This window comes from Paramisgurnus dabryanus, chromosome 23 (genome assembly GCF_030506205.2).
Source record: "Paramisgurnus dabryanus chromosome 23, PD_genome_1.1, whole genome shotgun sequence".
Classification (NCBI taxonomy): Eukaryota; Metazoa; Chordata; class Actinopteri; order Cypriniformes; family Cobitidae; genus Paramisgurnus; species Paramisgurnus dabryanus.
In genome coordinates this window covers 12,573,640-12,591,208 of record NC_133359.1, presented here as the reverse complement: position 1 = coordinate 12,591,208, position 17,569 = coordinate 12,573,640, and the positions used below count along the sequence as shown (strand labels likewise).

At 36.0% G+C, this 17,569-nt stretch overlaps 1 protein-coding gene across 1 annotated transcript; it reads right to left on the bottom strand.

The window, feature by feature from the left end:
- Positions 1–1,753: 1,753 nt before the first annotated feature.
- On the bottom strand, positions 1,754–17,116 carry bmal1a (basic helix-loop-helix ARNT like 1a). Its single transcript, XM_065275580.2, has 19 exons — positions 16,979–17,116; positions 10,718–10,773; positions 10,464–10,611; positions 8,934–8,954; positions 8,742–8,780; positions 8,599–8,631; positions 8,340–8,497; positions 8,165–8,244; positions 7,987–8,079; positions 7,786–7,903; positions 6,431–6,580; positions 5,995–6,241; positions 5,407–5,513; positions 3,868–4,018; positions 3,233–3,321; positions 2,842–2,950; positions 2,663–2,756; positions 2,493–2,586; positions 1,754–2,411 (listed from the first exon to the last, which is right to left on the bottom strand). The coding sequence occupies exons 3-19, from the start codon at positions 10,601–10,603 to the stop codon at positions 2,254–2,256; spliced, it is 1,881 nt and encodes a 626-aa protein (XP_065131652.2). The 5' UTR covers positions 10,604–10,611; positions 10,718–10,773; positions 16,979–17,116; the 3' UTR covers positions 1,754–2,253.
- Positions 17,117–17,569: the final 453 nt, after the last annotated feature.

The window sequence follows — 17,569 nt, the reverse complement described above, 5'->3', positions numbered from 1 at the left end:
ACCGATATATCTGCAAATAATCGGTATTGTTTGATAAAAGCAATTTCACACTATCGGCACTATTTCACACTATAAAACAGCTGATAGTCATGGCCAGTATATCCTGTCAATCAAATACAAACAGGAAAATGCAATGAATTTGAGTTTTATGTTTAATATTAATGGTCATTATATGAACAAATAACATTCTGAAAATTTTATCTTCAGAATTTAGTTAATATAGCCTACAAAAAAAATCAATATCTGCAGATATCAGTGCGAAGTATCGGTGAGGGAAAAAATAGAGACGCACCGATATTGTTGCTTATATATACACTAATACAAGAATTCTTTATTGAAGGTGGAAGTTTAGAAATTTTATTTAACCACACTTCAGAAATATTAACATTTTTCATAAATAAACCTAGGGATGCTCAGTTCTATCCACCTATAATCTGTAACAGCAGATACAAGCATTTTCCCCACTATCGGCCAATTGTTTATAAACCGATAATAATCAGAGAAGATTGCACGCTCTGAGTACACAACAATTTGAAATGAGGAGTAAAAGCAAAACTATATGTATTTATTGGTATTGATGTCATTCCAAGTAACAGAATATCGCAAGATGTCATCAAAGGTAACGGAATATCGCTAGATGTCATTCTTAGCATCCTAATATCGCTAGACGTCATTAAAAGTCACAGATAATCGGTAGATGTCATCCCAAAGTCACCAAATATTGCTACATGTCATCCCAAACAGCAGAATATAGCCAGATGCCATTCCAAGTAACCGAATATCGCTAGATGCCAGATTTCATCCCAAAGTAACAGAATATTGGTAGATGCCATCAAAAGTCTTTCAGAATATCGGTAGGCATCATTCAAAGAAACTGAATATTGCCAGCTGTCATCCCAAGCAGCATAATATTGTAAGGGGGCATTCAAAGTAACCGAATTTCGCTAGGTGTCATTCCAAGTATCCGAATATCGGTAGATGCCATTACAAGGATTTTGCAAATATCGGTAGATGTTATCCTAAGTAATCGAAATTGGTATATCGGTAGATGCCAGTCAAAGTAGCCGAATATCGGTGTGGGTATAACATTTTTGTATGGCTGTAACCCCCTAACCTAAACTATATAATTTTTTAACACTATTTTACTATATTCTCAAAATGTGCTTTTTGTTAAAGTAGTTATCTTTAATAAAAATTACCTTAATGGTCGTGGATAATTAAGTCGTCATTCTTTAAACGCAAATTGTTTTTCTCTTAATTCCGGGATTAAATATATCCTGGCCGTGTTCTTGACAGGTTTTGTTAGATTGCCTTTTGCATATAAACCTCCAAAATGTTTATTTCATTTTAAGCCGATCAACAATGTTTAATGACATTTACAGTGTTCATATCCATGAACATCCCTTGCATTCAACCTTTTAAAGTTATCCACAGTGGCTCTAATTGAGCTCATAATCCAGAACTCGACTGCATTTTTTATAAAACCATCATCTTTCCCTTGGCAACAACATTTCATTTGCTCACAGATTTCACCACTGGATGGCAACATGGAACAAAAATATCTCCGCCACAGACCAATCAAAAGCCAGAGAAACATCAGGCATAAGAATACCTGGCATCTTTGAATAAAACAAATATTAAAACACGCAAAAAGGCATCAATAGTCTGTGACAGCCAGCAAACCTTTTGCTGTTAATATTAAAATGTGTCACTGTGACAAAAATATCTGTAATAATCAGTTAAAGTCAAGAAATCGTTTTTTTATTTTAAAAATATCCACTGCTGATACAATACACTTTAACCATATATATTTTGCATAAAGAATTCTTACATAATAGAATTACAATATTAGTTACAATCCTCATATAGAATATTTAACAACAACTTTTGTAGTGTAAAAACATTAAAACACAAACAAAAATGTATTTTTATACATGTATAGAAAGATCCGTATTTGTTGATGGGTACCAAATGGATAATACAGGCTGATATCTACAGAGAAATGGGAAGGTCAGATTGTTTGTGTGAGGCAAGTATAATGCAAAGTTTCAGTTTGGCAGGTGGGTTGTAAAAGATGAAATTTAACCATTTTGTGTGCTTCAAGTCAAAGGTCCTACATCTAACGAAAGCAGCCTTAATTCTCCACACACTAGTGCACACACTGTGGTTCCTTTTAATTGGCCGTGGGGAGCTGCGGTTTAAACCGTTTAACCTTGGGCCCAATACGTAGCTTTGCGGGACTCCACTGTGGTTTCACAGAGGCCAAGGCAGGTCACTGAAATCCACAGGTCCGCCCAGGCCAGCGTCAGCTTCTAGGAGGCTCATTATAACGGCCATGGCTGCCTCATCATTGCTTGGGCTGCTGGATCCTGGTTCTTCCATGATGTCAATACTAAGATGGGAATTATCACCTGGGGAGAAAAATGTGTTTGTATGCATTACATAAGGATATTCCAAACGTGATTTACTCTATTAATAGTCTGTTTACTTACTCATTAAAGAATTATTTGAATATGGATATCCTATTGAATCTGGCCCAGGCACAATTCCTGCTGAAGGCAGATCTGGAGTTCCACCATTCTGAATCTAAAACAAGCAAATGTTTTATAGACATACTGATATTAATATCAGATGTAAGTGATTTATGAGGAGGTCCTCTTACTTTCTTGCCTCCCGGAGAACAGGTGTCAGGTGGAGGAGTGGCAGTGATGTTCAAAGGACTGGATCCGCAGCTGGAGGGGGAGGAGCCCCGGATCCTGGGTAAGAGATATTCATTATGAGAAACGTTGCTTTGAAGCTATATTTCACCACAACCTAATAGTGCTGTGTGTTTTCTCATACCTCTGAATCTCCATTACTTCCTCCGCAATCATACGTCCGATCTTCCCAGCTCCTGCTCTAGTCCCTCCTGGTATGCCAGGAACAGTTTGAAGGGCCCGTTTCCCTCCACCTGTTATAAACAAACAAACACACACACACAAACTTATTAGGTCTCAAACCATTAAGGTGATGCCAGACCAAACATTTTGATGACTTTCCAGAGAACTCTACAGAACAATAACATTAAAAGGAAGTTAAACCAAGAGATCAAATAAGTCAAGGGTTGGTCTGCCCTTATAAAAGACCTCTTGGACAGACTTAGCAGTACAGAATAAAACAATGAAAGCCTGTTGGCCAAAAATTGCAAACCAAATTTACAAAGGGTTGATGAATAGCTGGAAACTGATCTCACCATCTCCTGATGTTAAAACGCTGTCCATGCTCTGAGGCGAGGAAGCGGATTGTGAAAAACTAGGATCTGCTCCTTCAAGCATACTGCCTCTAAAATAAAGAATTATTAGCAATGATTAGATTTCAGGACTACTTTTATCGGTTTTCATTCACTACATTTGCAATCCACTGTGTGTAAAGTAGCATACAGTGGGACTAGACTGTATTCACTGAGATTTGGGTGGATTGTGAAGGTTAGACCAAATTATTGGTCAATTTTAATTTTCCATGCCCACACCATCATGGTTACATCAAAAAGTTAAACATTTTGATAATGTTAAAAACACCTAGCTCAATTGGTAGCGCACTTTGTTAACAGCACCAAGGACATGGATTTGATTCCCAGGTACTACAAAATGTATGTCTTTTAATGCACTCCAAGTCACTTTGGATAAAATCTTATCCAAATAAAGTAATTTATTCTAAAGATTAATGGTGTTGTCCTGACCTCAAGCCACATTTGTTTGACCATAATTTATGTCGGTGCCTGTGAAAATATTTACTCTGCTCAACAAAGGCATGAATCTATTCTGGCTGAACACTTTGAACATTTACTCAAACATTTACATCTGTGATTTGTTTTGACTTGACACTTACGAAACCACAGTGTTTGTAGAGACTATATATTCCACCTCTTTGGTCCAGGGGTTCATGAAGCTGAACCATCGGCTTCTCAGGGTGATGAAGGAACCGTCTTTTATCTTGAACTTGTAACAGTTTGTGTTGATCTTTTCTCTCATCTGTAGCACTGAAATAAACATATATTTATTGTTAACTAAAAATTCATAAATTAATTTATTACAAATCTATAACAGACTGGTATAATTATGATAAGATAGTGACATTAGTGAAACAAGTGCTATAAAAGAATGTCATTTCAATACTAAAAACAGTAGTGTTGGCCAAAAAACAAAATTTAATGGTATGATTAACTCTCTCACCGCAGTTGAAAAGTTATCTTACTAGAGAAAACGCTTCCCTGCCAATGACAGGATTTTATCCATATTTCCGCCCTCATCCACTATATGGCGCCCTTACCAAACTCACCAAACATTAAAGCATTCATGGTTTTAACTCATTCCCCACAGCCTTTTTTTTTTAAAGTTGCCCGCCAGCATTTTTTGTGATTTTCACAAAAGTTTCACAAAAATGCCTTCCAGGAAAATTTTCTTCTACACGTCTTTTCCGGACTGTAAGTTGCTCCGGAGTATAAGTCGCATTAGTCAAAAAAGTCAAAAAGTAGTATTCAACTAAAAAAAAATAATTGAACTAAACAATAGCTCACAGAACAACAGGCTGAATAGCTGTCCGTACGTGTCAACGTAACACATTAAGGGTTATTCAGCTAATGTAAACAATAGCATACAGAACATACAGGCTGAATAGGTGTCCGCAGCATATAGCGCCCTCTTGCGGCTGTAGACGGTTATGTTTTCTCTTGGTTCATGTTAGTCAGTATGAATTACTTTTGACGTATAAGTCGCACCTGACTATACGATATACAGCCAAACTATGAAAAAAATGTGTGACTTATAGTCCGGAAAATACAGTAAATATAAAAACATACAAATATATTGAATGAAAAAACTAACTCACACCCTCATTTGTTCTCTTTCTTAATTCCCCTTAAAAATATGGGTAAGTCTCTTCAAAAATACAATTTTTTAGCAAAAAGCTGAAATAATTGCATTTTTGTAAAGGAATTTTGTTAGAGATCAGATTCAGGACGATAATCAAAAGATCTTATCTTCTAATCTTTTTGCTCAAAATTCTGTATTTTTGAAGGACCCTACTACCCATGTTTGAGAGATGATAAAAGCGAATAAATGACGAAAGGATGAAATGCTTTTTTTTTTTTTAAGACAGAGGGTCTGTTTTTCATTTAATCTCTATCTGTCTGTCTGTATATTTAAAGTAGAAAGTTTTTTGGAAGGCATTAAACTTTTGTGAAAATGTATAAAAAAGTATTGGTGCTCGCTGGCAACTTTTTTTTAAACGCTGGCGGGAAGAGAGTTAATGACAAACTCTTTAATGGAAATTCGTGATAATCACAATGTTGCTCAGTTTGATATCAGCGGTAAAGTCAAAACAAATACATTAGCAATTTTGTTGAAAATTACAAAGTAATAAACAAACCTTGTCTGTGGCACTCAGCAAGGTGACCGATATCATCTTGATGAAAATACTCATAAAACGATGTTCCTAAAAGCTCCTGGGGTAAGTACGCCAAAATGGCTGTCGCCCTAAATGCAAACAATGAACTGTGATTATGAACCAATGCATCATAAATCAGACACATACCTAAACTAAACATCAATACTTAAAGGTGCAATGTGGGACTTTTAGAAAGATCTCTTGACAGAAAAGCAATATAATATACATAACTATATTATCAGTGGTGTATAAATGGACTGTATTGTTTTTATTACCTTAAAATGAGACGCTTTTATCTACATACACAGCGGGTCTCCTTACATGGAAGTCGCCGCCATGTTTCTACAGTAGCCAAAACTGAGCCACTGGTTGCAATTCACAATCTCACCGCTAGATGCCACTAAAAAACCCACACTGGACCTTTAAATATTTACTTGTATATCTTTGAGTTTACAGCCTAAATTTAAAATAAAAAAAAGCTTTTGAACTTCTATGATGTCTGTTAGGCTTTCATTAAATCACACAAACATTATTTTTGTAGATGATGTGAAACAAGTTAAACGCTCTTACCTCTGGTCAACGAAAACAAACTTGCCATCGATGGCGTGGCGAGAGACGTATTCCGTAGGCTTGACGCGAATGTCACCGTTCATGGGCTGGGGGACGATGTGTGGATGCAGCCTACCAATGGCCACCAGACAGCTAAGGTTACAGCCCTCGTTATCGGGTTCGTTGTCCTCGTCCAAGCCCATCTTGGTGGGTGGCCAACTTTTTAGGTAGCCGGTACTATGAATAGTGCAAAAACTCTTGCGGTCTGCTGTAGAGAAAGAACAGATGGCATTGGTAAAGAAACCTAACGGTAAACATTTGATTTATTTAGGCACATCTTAGAATAGATATTGTACTGTTTATGTCAAATGATTAACTGTCCAATAATAACCTAAATGCAATTAACCCTTGCTTCACGCAACCGCAAGAAATGGTCAAGGTCAATGACAAATGATACCTTTCTTTTTGGAACAAGTTGAGGGAAAGTCCTTGTCCTCCATTTTGACAGATGGACGATTGCATTTCATTCTACAGAAGAAGGATCGACGGGCCCCTGAACACAGTCTGGAGGGGCCTGGAGTGATGTCGGTCTTCACAGGAAGACCAGCTTTAATAGAAAAAAAAAGACCAATGTGTGTCAAAGTGTCTTTTAAAAGATTCGATTTGGATGCACATACAAATAAATAAAATAATGTTCAATTATTAGTTGCTCCTGCAGATTCTTTAAAGGGACAGTTCACCCAAAAAATAAATATTGGGTCATCATTTAATCATTTCATGTTTTACAAACCTGTATTTATTTCTTTGTTCTGCTGAACACATAAAAATATATTTTGAGTAGGGCTGGGCATAGATTAATCTCATACAAAATAAAAGTAATTTTTTGCATAATATAGGAGTTTGTGATGTGTGTAAATATTATGTATATTTAAACACACACACATACAAATATATACATTTAGTGAATTTTTTATTTAAATATCGGTTTTTGAATTTATATATAATTTAGAATATAGAAAAATATAAATACATATATATACACACACATGTAAATGTTTCTTAAATACATACATGAATGTGTGTGTGTGTGTGTGTGTGTGTGTGTGTATTAATATATACATAATAATTACACACAGCACAAACTCATATGTTATGCAAAAAATTGCTTTTATTTTGTATGAGATTAATCTAGATTAATCTATGCCCAGCTCTAATTTTGAGCAATGTTTGTAACCAAACCGCTTTTGAGCACCATTGACTTGCATAGTAGTTTTTTTTCTATTATGGAGGTCAATGGTGCTTCTGTTTCCTGCTTTATTACAAATATCGTCCTTTGTGCTAAGCAGAATAGAGAAATTTAGTATTTGATGAATGTATAATACGTGCTGAGAGCATTCGGTCATCATTATCTCTATTTTTTTGTCTGAGGTGGCGTTTAGCGGCTCTAGCATCAGAGTTTCTCATATGTACTTTTTATAGTTTCGCCATTTTGGCTCCCATTTAAAAAGATAACATGGCAACATATTATGAAATAGTTTGTATTGAAGAAAGGAACTCAGTTACATCTGGGATGGCATAAGGGTGAGTGAATTATAAGAATATTTGGGTCAAATATTACTTTTTCAGATCTCTGAAAGCCAATGTTGATATTTGAAATCAGGCAATGATGTTGGTTAGTAGACATGCCCCTTACTGCTGATTGGCTACAAGTGTGTTTTGGTACTCTGCCCGACTTGCTTTTCCACAATAAAAAAACAATCATGCACCCCGCCTTTAACTGAAGCATACAATAAATAAATAAATGGTGCCTACTTTTGGCATCAATAAGTCGTTCCCGTGGGGCTGTGTCGGACGATGACAGCTGCTCTTTTACTTTGGCGATGTCTTTCGGATGTAGGTAGTCAAACAAACTCTGGCCGATCAGATCATTCTGATGATTTGAAATGAATTGGTTATTTTATATAATCTCCAAACAGAGTACCGTGACATCATTAAAGTCATATCGAAACATACCTGTGTGTAATTGAGACTTTTGTAAACGGACTCCGACACAAAGAGGATCTTTCCACGATCACAACCAACTACAAAAAGAAAGCCATCAGCAGCCTGTGGAAAAAGTAAAATGAGAATTTTACCGATGATGTTCTCTTAAAGGTTTACCAAAAGCTTGGATGCGATATTTCAAACGCACCCTCAAAATTAAGTGCTTTAATTCATCGTCCGACAAGAATGCTGGTTTGTAGTTTGCCTCCGTGTATGGGTTGGTGGCCCCTACATGAAACAAAATAGAAAAAGCATAAAAAGCAAAGCATTATTTTCAGATGTAAACTGTTACGTTTGGACAAGCTTTGTGGTGGAGTTCGTACCTCTTAAAGTCTTCATATGTTGGACAGCCATGCGAAGTACAGTGAGCTTGTCCAGCTTGCGAGACATGGCGTTACAAGTGGGAACTAAAGATGCCAGCTCATCTATAAAACTGTTCATTTTATCCCTGCGTCTCTTCTCTATCTGACTGTGAGCTTCCCTAAAGAAAGATGAGGAGTTGACTTGTTAATATTCAGATACGATCATCAAAACATATTTCCATAAATGACACATTAGGTGAAACACTCATCTTGACTTTACCTGGCATTTTTGATCCGGCCATGCTGCTCATCTCTGAATAAATAAAACAATGATTTTTATAGTGTGTTAATCAATAAATATCAATTGATTAACCTGCTTTCCCATCTTTAAACTCAACAATGCATACAAATACATTTATTTACCTTCCGAGTGTCTTATCTTTGTCTGTGTCCATGCTATCACTGCGAAAGTTCATGTTAATGAGGTCAGTAAGGTGATGAAATAAAGCATTTATGACAAACATTAATATACCTCTATGGCGCAATGTCATTAAAGTTAATGATTATTAATTTTATTGTGTTTTTAACATCACTAACATGTCAAAACATACTTACTCAAATGAAAAGCCATCAATTCTGTAAGACAAAAAAAGTTTAATTATTAAAAATCTACCAAGCAAAACAATTTTAATAATAAAATAGTATTTTAGATATTTTGAGTGGGGTTGAAAAGGTGATGTACCCCTTCAAATTAATATAACACTGGCATTTTTTGGTCTGGTTTTAATGAAGACACTTTAAAGGTTTTAACGGAAGTGTCTGGAGGTGAAAATATTAAATAAGAAAAAAAAATGTTATAGCCATTTAAATTTTTGTAATAAATAAAAAAGAATGCAATCAAGTATTATTTTATACATAAAATTATAAAAAATTTGGTTTGTGTTGGTTTGCCGCATACTCTTGTCACAAATAAATAAATTACAGTCACTGCATTACTTTTACTGCTAAAAGGTTTTATAATATAGACGGTTTCATCGGACACACATGATACACGTCTGGATCCGAACCTTACTTCCGGTTTTGGTTTTTTAATGGTCTGACTAGTTACTAAACTGATCTCTTGAACGAATGCCTCGTCGAAAATAACAAATGTTTTGGTTTCCTAGGTAATCTATGTGTTGTTTTTTTGCTTGTTATATTAATAAACTACGTTTAAAGAACTTTGTTGTTATTTATTCTTAGCGGAGTTTACCGGAAGTTACGTGCGGACCGCGACAGCCGCTTGTTTATGTTCTTACTGTTAAAACACATTCTTAAACCTTTCCAACAATATATAGTTTTTCATGATAGATTAACATTTACATGGAAAATACTGAAGTAAACTCGAATGTCCCGCTCACGGGACAGTGAGTAAGTGACAGTTAACTGGTTAAAATAGATATATACATGTAATCACAGATAGACATCCCTAGAAATTATACAAAAGCATCTCTACCCGACACAACCTCTTTTACTTTTAATAGTTTCAATGTGCTTGGATTTTTTTTAGGCATAACCAGGCATGCCACACATCCTGAAAATTAAAGCCAAAACTATCCATAATACTTTTCCATAGTATTCTTTTTTCCTACTATAGAAGTGAATGGGGTCCAAGAACGGTTTGGTAACAAACATTTCTCAAAATATCTTCCTTTGTGTTCATCAGAACAATGAAATTTATACAGGTTTGTAACAACATGAGAGTAAATAATGACAGAATTTTCATTTTTGGGTGAACTATCCCTTTAAAAACGGGTGTGACGACTTGATTTGTGTGTCTGTGATTAAGTCAAACTGGAAAGTGGGCGGGGCCTTGATACTGCAGCTCCACCTCACGGCCACTACAGACTTTGGCTCCAAATGACGTCATTGGCGCAAGACATCGATAGGCTTTTTCAGATATTATTTTTTTACAATGTAAGTCTATGATGCACCCTCCATCTTTGACTATGGGCATAACCTATCAGGTCCTTATTTGAAATACTGATTTTTAATTTCGAAACCTAAAAGTATACCGAAAACATTTCAGCACCGTTTTGTTAATCATTTTCACATTATGATGCAATAAATGAATGTAATAATCATCAGTGTATTGTATTGACTTACTGGTATTCTGTGGTGCTGCCCTTTCTCTTGCGGGTGTAGTCCATGCCCGAGCTGCCGATAGAGCTACTGATAAGATCTGCAGAGCTCTGTGACATGAACTCGTTCATCGTGGAGGAAATGTCCATCCTTTGGTCTGCCATTAGATCATCTACAAAACAACACAAAAACTTTTTATTTACACTGAATATCTGAATCTTAACGGCAATAAATGCATTGTGTTATCTGTGTGTTTGTACGTAGGATGAGACACACACCGTACGAATTCAATACAGCAGCGGTGTTCAAAGCATGTCCTACCTGCGACAGAAACCTGCAAAGGAAAAAGATTGTTTACAAGTGATGATGACCACCATACATTTAAACTATTCCTAAGCTTTTTATTAAAGGGGACATATCATGGAAATCAGACTTTTTCCATATATTCGGGTCCCCGGTGCTTCTATCAACCTAGAAAATGTGAGAAAGATCAACCCAGTAACTTAGTTTTGGTAAATCATTCTCTGCAAACATGTAAAAAATAGGTCTTTGAAATATGGCTCCCCTTGTAATCTCAGAAGTGGATAATACCGCCCCTTAATCCAACCACAACACTGCCATTTAGTGCAGAAATCAGCTCATTTGCATTTAAAGGACACACCCAAGAACAGCACATTTTTGCTAACACCTACAAAGTGGCAAATTTAACATTTTATGATAAATTATCTATCTGATATTTTGAGCTAAAACCTTACATATGTACTCTGGGGACACCAGATTTATTTGACATCTTAAAAAAGTATTGTGAAATGTCCACTTTAAGGTAAACAATTTAAACTTGTTTTTATAAGTAATGTCAACTTAACATAAGTCAAAACTAAAATTAGTAGGTAGTTACTTGCAAAACCAAGAAATTAAAACTAATTGTATCCAGTAAACTAGTATTAATTCATAAAAGATTCCTGTATTGATAATTAGTTGTACTTGCCAATGCATATGTTTATAACTCATACTTCAAAATGTATGCATTTGCCAGATACTTTTATTTTAAGTAAATCCCTATCCAAAGTGACTTATAGTGTAATAAAAGTGTATATTAGTTAATGTGCTTCTTGGGATTTAAACCCAGTAGTGCCTTATTCTACATGTTAAAGGAAAACACCACAGTTTCAATATTTTACTATGTTCTTACCTCAACTTAGATGAATTAATACATACCTAGCTTTTTTAAATGCGTGCATTTTAATCTTTGTACAGCGCTTTGAATGTGTAAGCATTTAGCCTAGCCCCATTCATTCCTATGGCTCCAAACAAAAGTTTTATTTTGTGCCACCATACTTACTTGTGTAACTACTCATGTAACAGTCTTTAAATAGGGAAAACATGGAAGTGTTTGGTGGCTTCTAAATTCATCCCTGTTTGGAGCCATAGGAATGAATGGGGCTAGGCTAAATGCTAACACATTCACGAGGTGCTGTACAAAGATTAAAAGTGCACACATTGAAAAAAGATTAAATTGTCTTAAGTTGATGTAAGAACATAGTAAAATATTGAAAAATGGTGGTGTTTTCCTTTAAGCTATGGGAACATCTATCAGAACATGAATTTTAGACAAACCCCAAATTTCACAAAAGTCACTTTGGCTAACGCTGTGCTGTCACATGTATGATCCATAATATATCTAGCGACCAGAACATCATACAGACCTCAGGGTGTGCCAGGATTTTGACTTGGGTTGGCCACCCTAGCAACTGCCTTTACAAAACACTTAAAGGCCTTAGCAACTGCACTTTGCAATGCTTTGGCAATGATATACAACTCTGTAAAGCATTAGCACTAGCAGTAATATGGAAAAGCTTATCCGTGAATTAGTCACGGAGACCACAGGTATGCCATAACATCTCTCTTGAAATATTACGTTTTGAGGAACGGTTCACCCAAAAATATATATATTCAGTATATGGTATAATTATATAATATTCAGGCTCTTTCTAGCTTTGTAATAATGTTGAAGCTCCAAAAAGGTCAATTATTCATCGAAAAAGTATTCAAGTGGGTTTATAAATAAATACATTTACAAAACATGGTAAAGGTTGGAAGCATTTTGATAGAGTCCTGAATCATCTGTGTTGGCATAAGTGGGAGTAGATTATAAGAGGATTTTCATTTTCAGGTGAACTATTCATTTAACACTAACCCAAGTCATACCCCATCTATTGTTTACAATTTGATATAACTTCCTAAAACACCAAAGTTAGTTTTATGCTTTGCCTACAAGAGACCATCTCACACCGCCACACTTCTCACACGTACGCAAGTAGAAATAAGGTCCATCATTGACCTGCACTGGTTGCCAGGAAACCCTTGGAAAGCATGCAATCTAGGCCACATTTTGATTTGTAAAACATAACTGGTAGAAAGCAAGAACCGGAAGACCCATTTTCTTCCGACGTCAATGAAACGGGAGTCCTCGCTATTCAGAGGGAATTTTCTGCCGAAATTAACAGACCTCGGGTGACCTTCCAAACAGCCGTGTTGAATTGTGATGACGCATGGTGCATTTATTAATCTGCATCTCTTTAAGGGCAATAAAACTTTATAGTCTAAGCGACACAGCATAAAATATGTGGTTTTCGTTTTTTGTCTTTGTAGAGTACTGACGCACAGCTGACAAAGCATCATTACTCCACCCATCTCTTCTATTCTTGAATGCGTGGGCTTGCCTTCAGAGACTCAACGGCAAAGAAAACGCAAACCAAAAAAGAAAAAAAAACAAGCAGAAAGAACAAAAATAAGTCTTATCAAATACTGATAACACTTTTTACTGATGTTTTAGTCCTACAACCATTGGATTATCTGGTCAAATTTTTTGGATTATACCTAATGTTTCTTATCCAGGCATCATATGGATGATTTTAGGAGCTGATGTTGTGGATAAAGGCAGAGACAAGTAATGCCTTAATAATGAGCGTTTATAGCAATGCACTACTGTTGGAATGCAGCTACTTTAACTACTTTATGCCACACACCCATCTTAAAATATGGAAAGAGCATTTTCACATAACTTGTTAGACTTGTAATGACCAAAAACAAGTATCATTACATATAAAAAAAAACCTCTGTCTAAATATACAATACTATGCAAATGTTTTAGGCCACAACAATTTGTAGGTGTCAGCAAAAATGTGCTGTTTTGGGCGTGTCCTTTTAAATGCAAAGAGCTGATCTCAGCACTAAACGGCAGTGACGTGTTTGGATAGTGCAGATTAAGGGGCGGTATTATTATAATAAGATCCCCTTCTGACATCACAAGGGGAGCCTAATTTCAATGACCTATTTAATCACATTCTGACAGAGAATGGTTTACCAAAACTAAGTTATTGGGTTGTTATTTTTCACATTTTCTAGGTTGATACAAGCACCTGGGACCCAATTACAGCACTTAAACATGGAAAATTTGTCTGATTTTCACGATATGTCCCCTTTAAGAGAATCTACAGGTTCCTTCTATTGCTTAAGTGTAAGAGGAGAACAAACTAAACACTTGAGTTTATTATTTTATTTATGTTTTAAAACTGCATCAAAAAGTATTGTTCCATGTTCATTTAGCTCGGATGGTAGAGCATTGGGTTAGCAGGGGGTTTTTATCCCCGGGAACACACAAACTGATACAAAATCTTAAGCGTAAATGGACTACAAGTCACTTTTGGAAAAAAATACTAAATAAATACACTAGTCCAGTGGTTTTCAAACTGGGGGCCGCAAAATGGTGCCAGGGGGGCCTCAGTTTTATGATGTTTTATAAAATACATTCATTTATCATGAATTCTGTGTAATTAAACCTAAAAAATAATAAGCCAACTAACCAACAGCACTATTTGGTATAATTTTTTATGTTTTGTTTAATCAAAATATTACATTTTAAAACTGTTTTTGTCATAAATTTTCTTTCGGGGGGCCGCAAAAAATGCACTATACACAAGGGGGGCCGCACGCTGAAAAAGTTTGGGAACCACTGCACTAGTCAACATTTAAAGTGGATCAAAAACGTTCATTAAAGTTGTCCTTAGACAAGAATGGGTTTTGTTGAAAACACAAAGACAACTTTTATATAAGGTTTGATCCACTTTGACTAGTGTATGTGAGTGTATACTCCACATTACCATGAACTAATCAAATGTAAGCAAATGTGTGACACCAGTCATGTTAATGACATCTTTGCACAAGATGTCATTGCTTTCACTTAGCTTGTTCCCAAATCATACTGGGATGACACAAGTCACCCAACATGCCAACCTTAGTGCATACTGTCATTAGTGATGGGCGACTTCGAAGCACGCTTCATGAGGCTTCGAAACATTTATGAATCTTTTGTTTCGAATCATTGGTTCAGAGCTTGTTTCAAACTGGCCAAAGTCACTAGATTTTGGCAAACCAGGCTTCGTTACGACATATCTGTTTCGAAAATTTGACGATTCACCACTAGGGGGAGTTGATCACAAATGACCAGTGTAGGTGAACTCCTGACTAATAACACTACCATTTTGTCTACTTTTTGTTTATAGACAGATTTAATGACAAAAATATGCATAATTAAAAAAGGAGTTTGTTTTAATGATTTGTTTGCAATAAATAAAACTAAATCACAGGATACATTTTTAATTATGTTTTAATTAAATTAAATAATTTATTTTTCTTAAAAACATATGTTTAGAACAATCTTGCTAATATTTTGTAAAAAGTGTAAAATGTTTGGAGAGATCTTGCTGCTTTTACACTATTTTGACCAGCAGGTGTCGCCACCGTGTATGGTGTTTCAAACGCTTCGAAAAACTGAATCAATTTGTAAAGCAATTGGTTCAATTGATTCAAAGGTTCGAAAAGCTTCGTTTCTCCCATTACTAACATTAAATATAATCACATTGTGGGTGATTATATAACTGCAGGTAGATTCGGTGTCCAAAGTCATTTTAAATCGTTTTAATTATTTTGATTATTTCAGGCAATAACAATACAATTTTCTGTAAAAAGTGTCCTATATGGCTGAAAATTACGATTTCCTGTAGGGATGGGCTGATGATGCTTGATATGCTTCTTTATGAATTATCCTAAAATGCCGCTACATCCAAAAGCCAGAGGGCGCTCTCGTGCAGAAACGCAATATGGGCCACTGAAGAAGAACCATTAACTACGCTTATGCAGGAAATGGCTTAAGCATACATTTATATTACTCTTTTAAAATCTTTTCAGGTATTTTCATAGTCATAAAGAATATGTATAATGATTATGTTTGACGAGTGTTGCTTTTTCAAATGCATGCTCTAAACGACTCAAACTAACTGCAATTTCAGATTCATAAGGGCTTCCTACTGATCAAAAGCTGTAGTAGATGAAAAGCTGTGCATAATATCGGCTGTGCGATTCAGAATCGTTATCGCACAGGTATTATTTGTCTGTATCGGCATTTATGGTCCCATCCACAATTTCCTGTTGTCCGAATTAGTCAGTGTCAATTCTGTTACCATCAACTCTGTTACCAAGGTAGCGTAACAGGGTTGACAGTATGTAACACAGGCAGTCTTCCTTTCTCTCTCTCTCTCGCACACACACGTCACTGTCAACACTGTTACCTTGGTAACAGAGTTTGACAGTAACAGAATTGACACTGACTAATTCGGGCAACAGGAAGTCATGATTTTCAGCTGTATTAGACACTTTATTACAGAAAATATTATATTGTTAATATGGCATGTAACAGTTTGTTATCCATGATAGTGAGTACCAGTTTATTAAAATAATTAGAAATACAACCACTACAGGAAAAAAGACATTGGACATCAAACGTACCTGCAATTATTTAAATCACCTAACTTGTATACATCTTATCAATTGGGACTCGAACCCTTGACTCCAGTATAGTAACAAATAAACTGGCGTTGTCACATGAATATAGTGATGATGCGCAGCACACAGTACAACAAACAGCGAATGATCATATTGTATTTAACGTAAGATCTAGTGAGGTCCGCTGTCGAGCATCATTTTTGGACGCTAACATTCGACGATGGCCAAAAATGTTATTAGGCGGCCTATTGGACTGTAAAACACAACCACAATTTTCAAAGCCAAGTAGCAAAATCTGTGTTACAACGAAGAAACGGTAAACATGAAAGCAGGCACGGTTCAAAGTGACCAACCCACACAACACGCAAAATCTCACTTCATCTCGCTGTATTTTAACATCTTAAAGGGAACGCAGCCCCTTAACCTCATATGGATGATGGGTGTGGATGTGAGGCTAAACAGACCAAATCCTATTCTCTGTTATAAATGTAAGATTTTTGTTAAAATCATTCAAACCGCGATTGTTTCTGTTAGGGTGGAAGCAACACGGACTCTTAGGTATTTAACCTGAGAAATGTCACATATGCTCCTCCTCCTGAAATCAATATGCGAGAGGGCAAAAACAGCATATAATTCCTCGATAACTCATCGCGATGCTTAGAATGGATATTGAAAAATCAGATCGTCATACTTACCGGAGGAATAGCTCAACATCACAGTTTAAATCGGTATTTTGACGTCCGCTCCGTAAGGAACAGTGTGACAAACGAAATCGGTCTCTGACCTACTTTTCTTCCCTTCGTGTGACTGTCGGACCACTAACCTACATTTTGCACAAATAGGATCTTTGGATAAATAGTTGCGCTGCTTGTGGCCAATCAGAATAAAGGTTACATTTCACAGAGGAATGATTGACACTGGCGATAGCCAATCAATCTAGGTTCTCGGGATTCACCGATATGGCTGATGATCACAGTAAAGGGGCGGTTTTCAGTGCTGCCAGTTGATATGGTGCTGTATTGTGTTATGTAGTTTCTCAGAGATCAAACAAATCTTAACGCAACATTAATTCCCCGTGTAGACTCATCTAACTTTACCGTTGCATGTGTTGAACACATCTCAATGTCAATTTAATGAGGACTACAGACATATTAATAGAGTTTATTTTCAGATTAAAGCAATGGAAAAAGCCCCTACACAACATTCATTTCCAGGTATGTGATATGTAAGGAATAATTAACGACGGGCCGTTGATTATAAGAAAATAATGCACACCCAGCAAGTCA

Coding starts and splice junctions, on each gene's coding strand:
- bmal1a (XM_065275580.2), bottom strand. CDS start 10,603: ATGGCAGACCAAAGGATGGACATTTCCTCCACGATGAACGAGTTCATG. Junction 6,581..7,785: donor ACGACTTATTGATGCCAAAA/GTAGGCACCATT, acceptor TTTCTATTAAAG/CTGGTCTTCCTGTGAAGACC. Junction 5,514..5,994: donor TTTGTTTTCGTTGACCAGAG/GTAAGAGCGTTT, acceptor GTTTGCATTTAG/GGCGACAGCCATTTTGGCGT.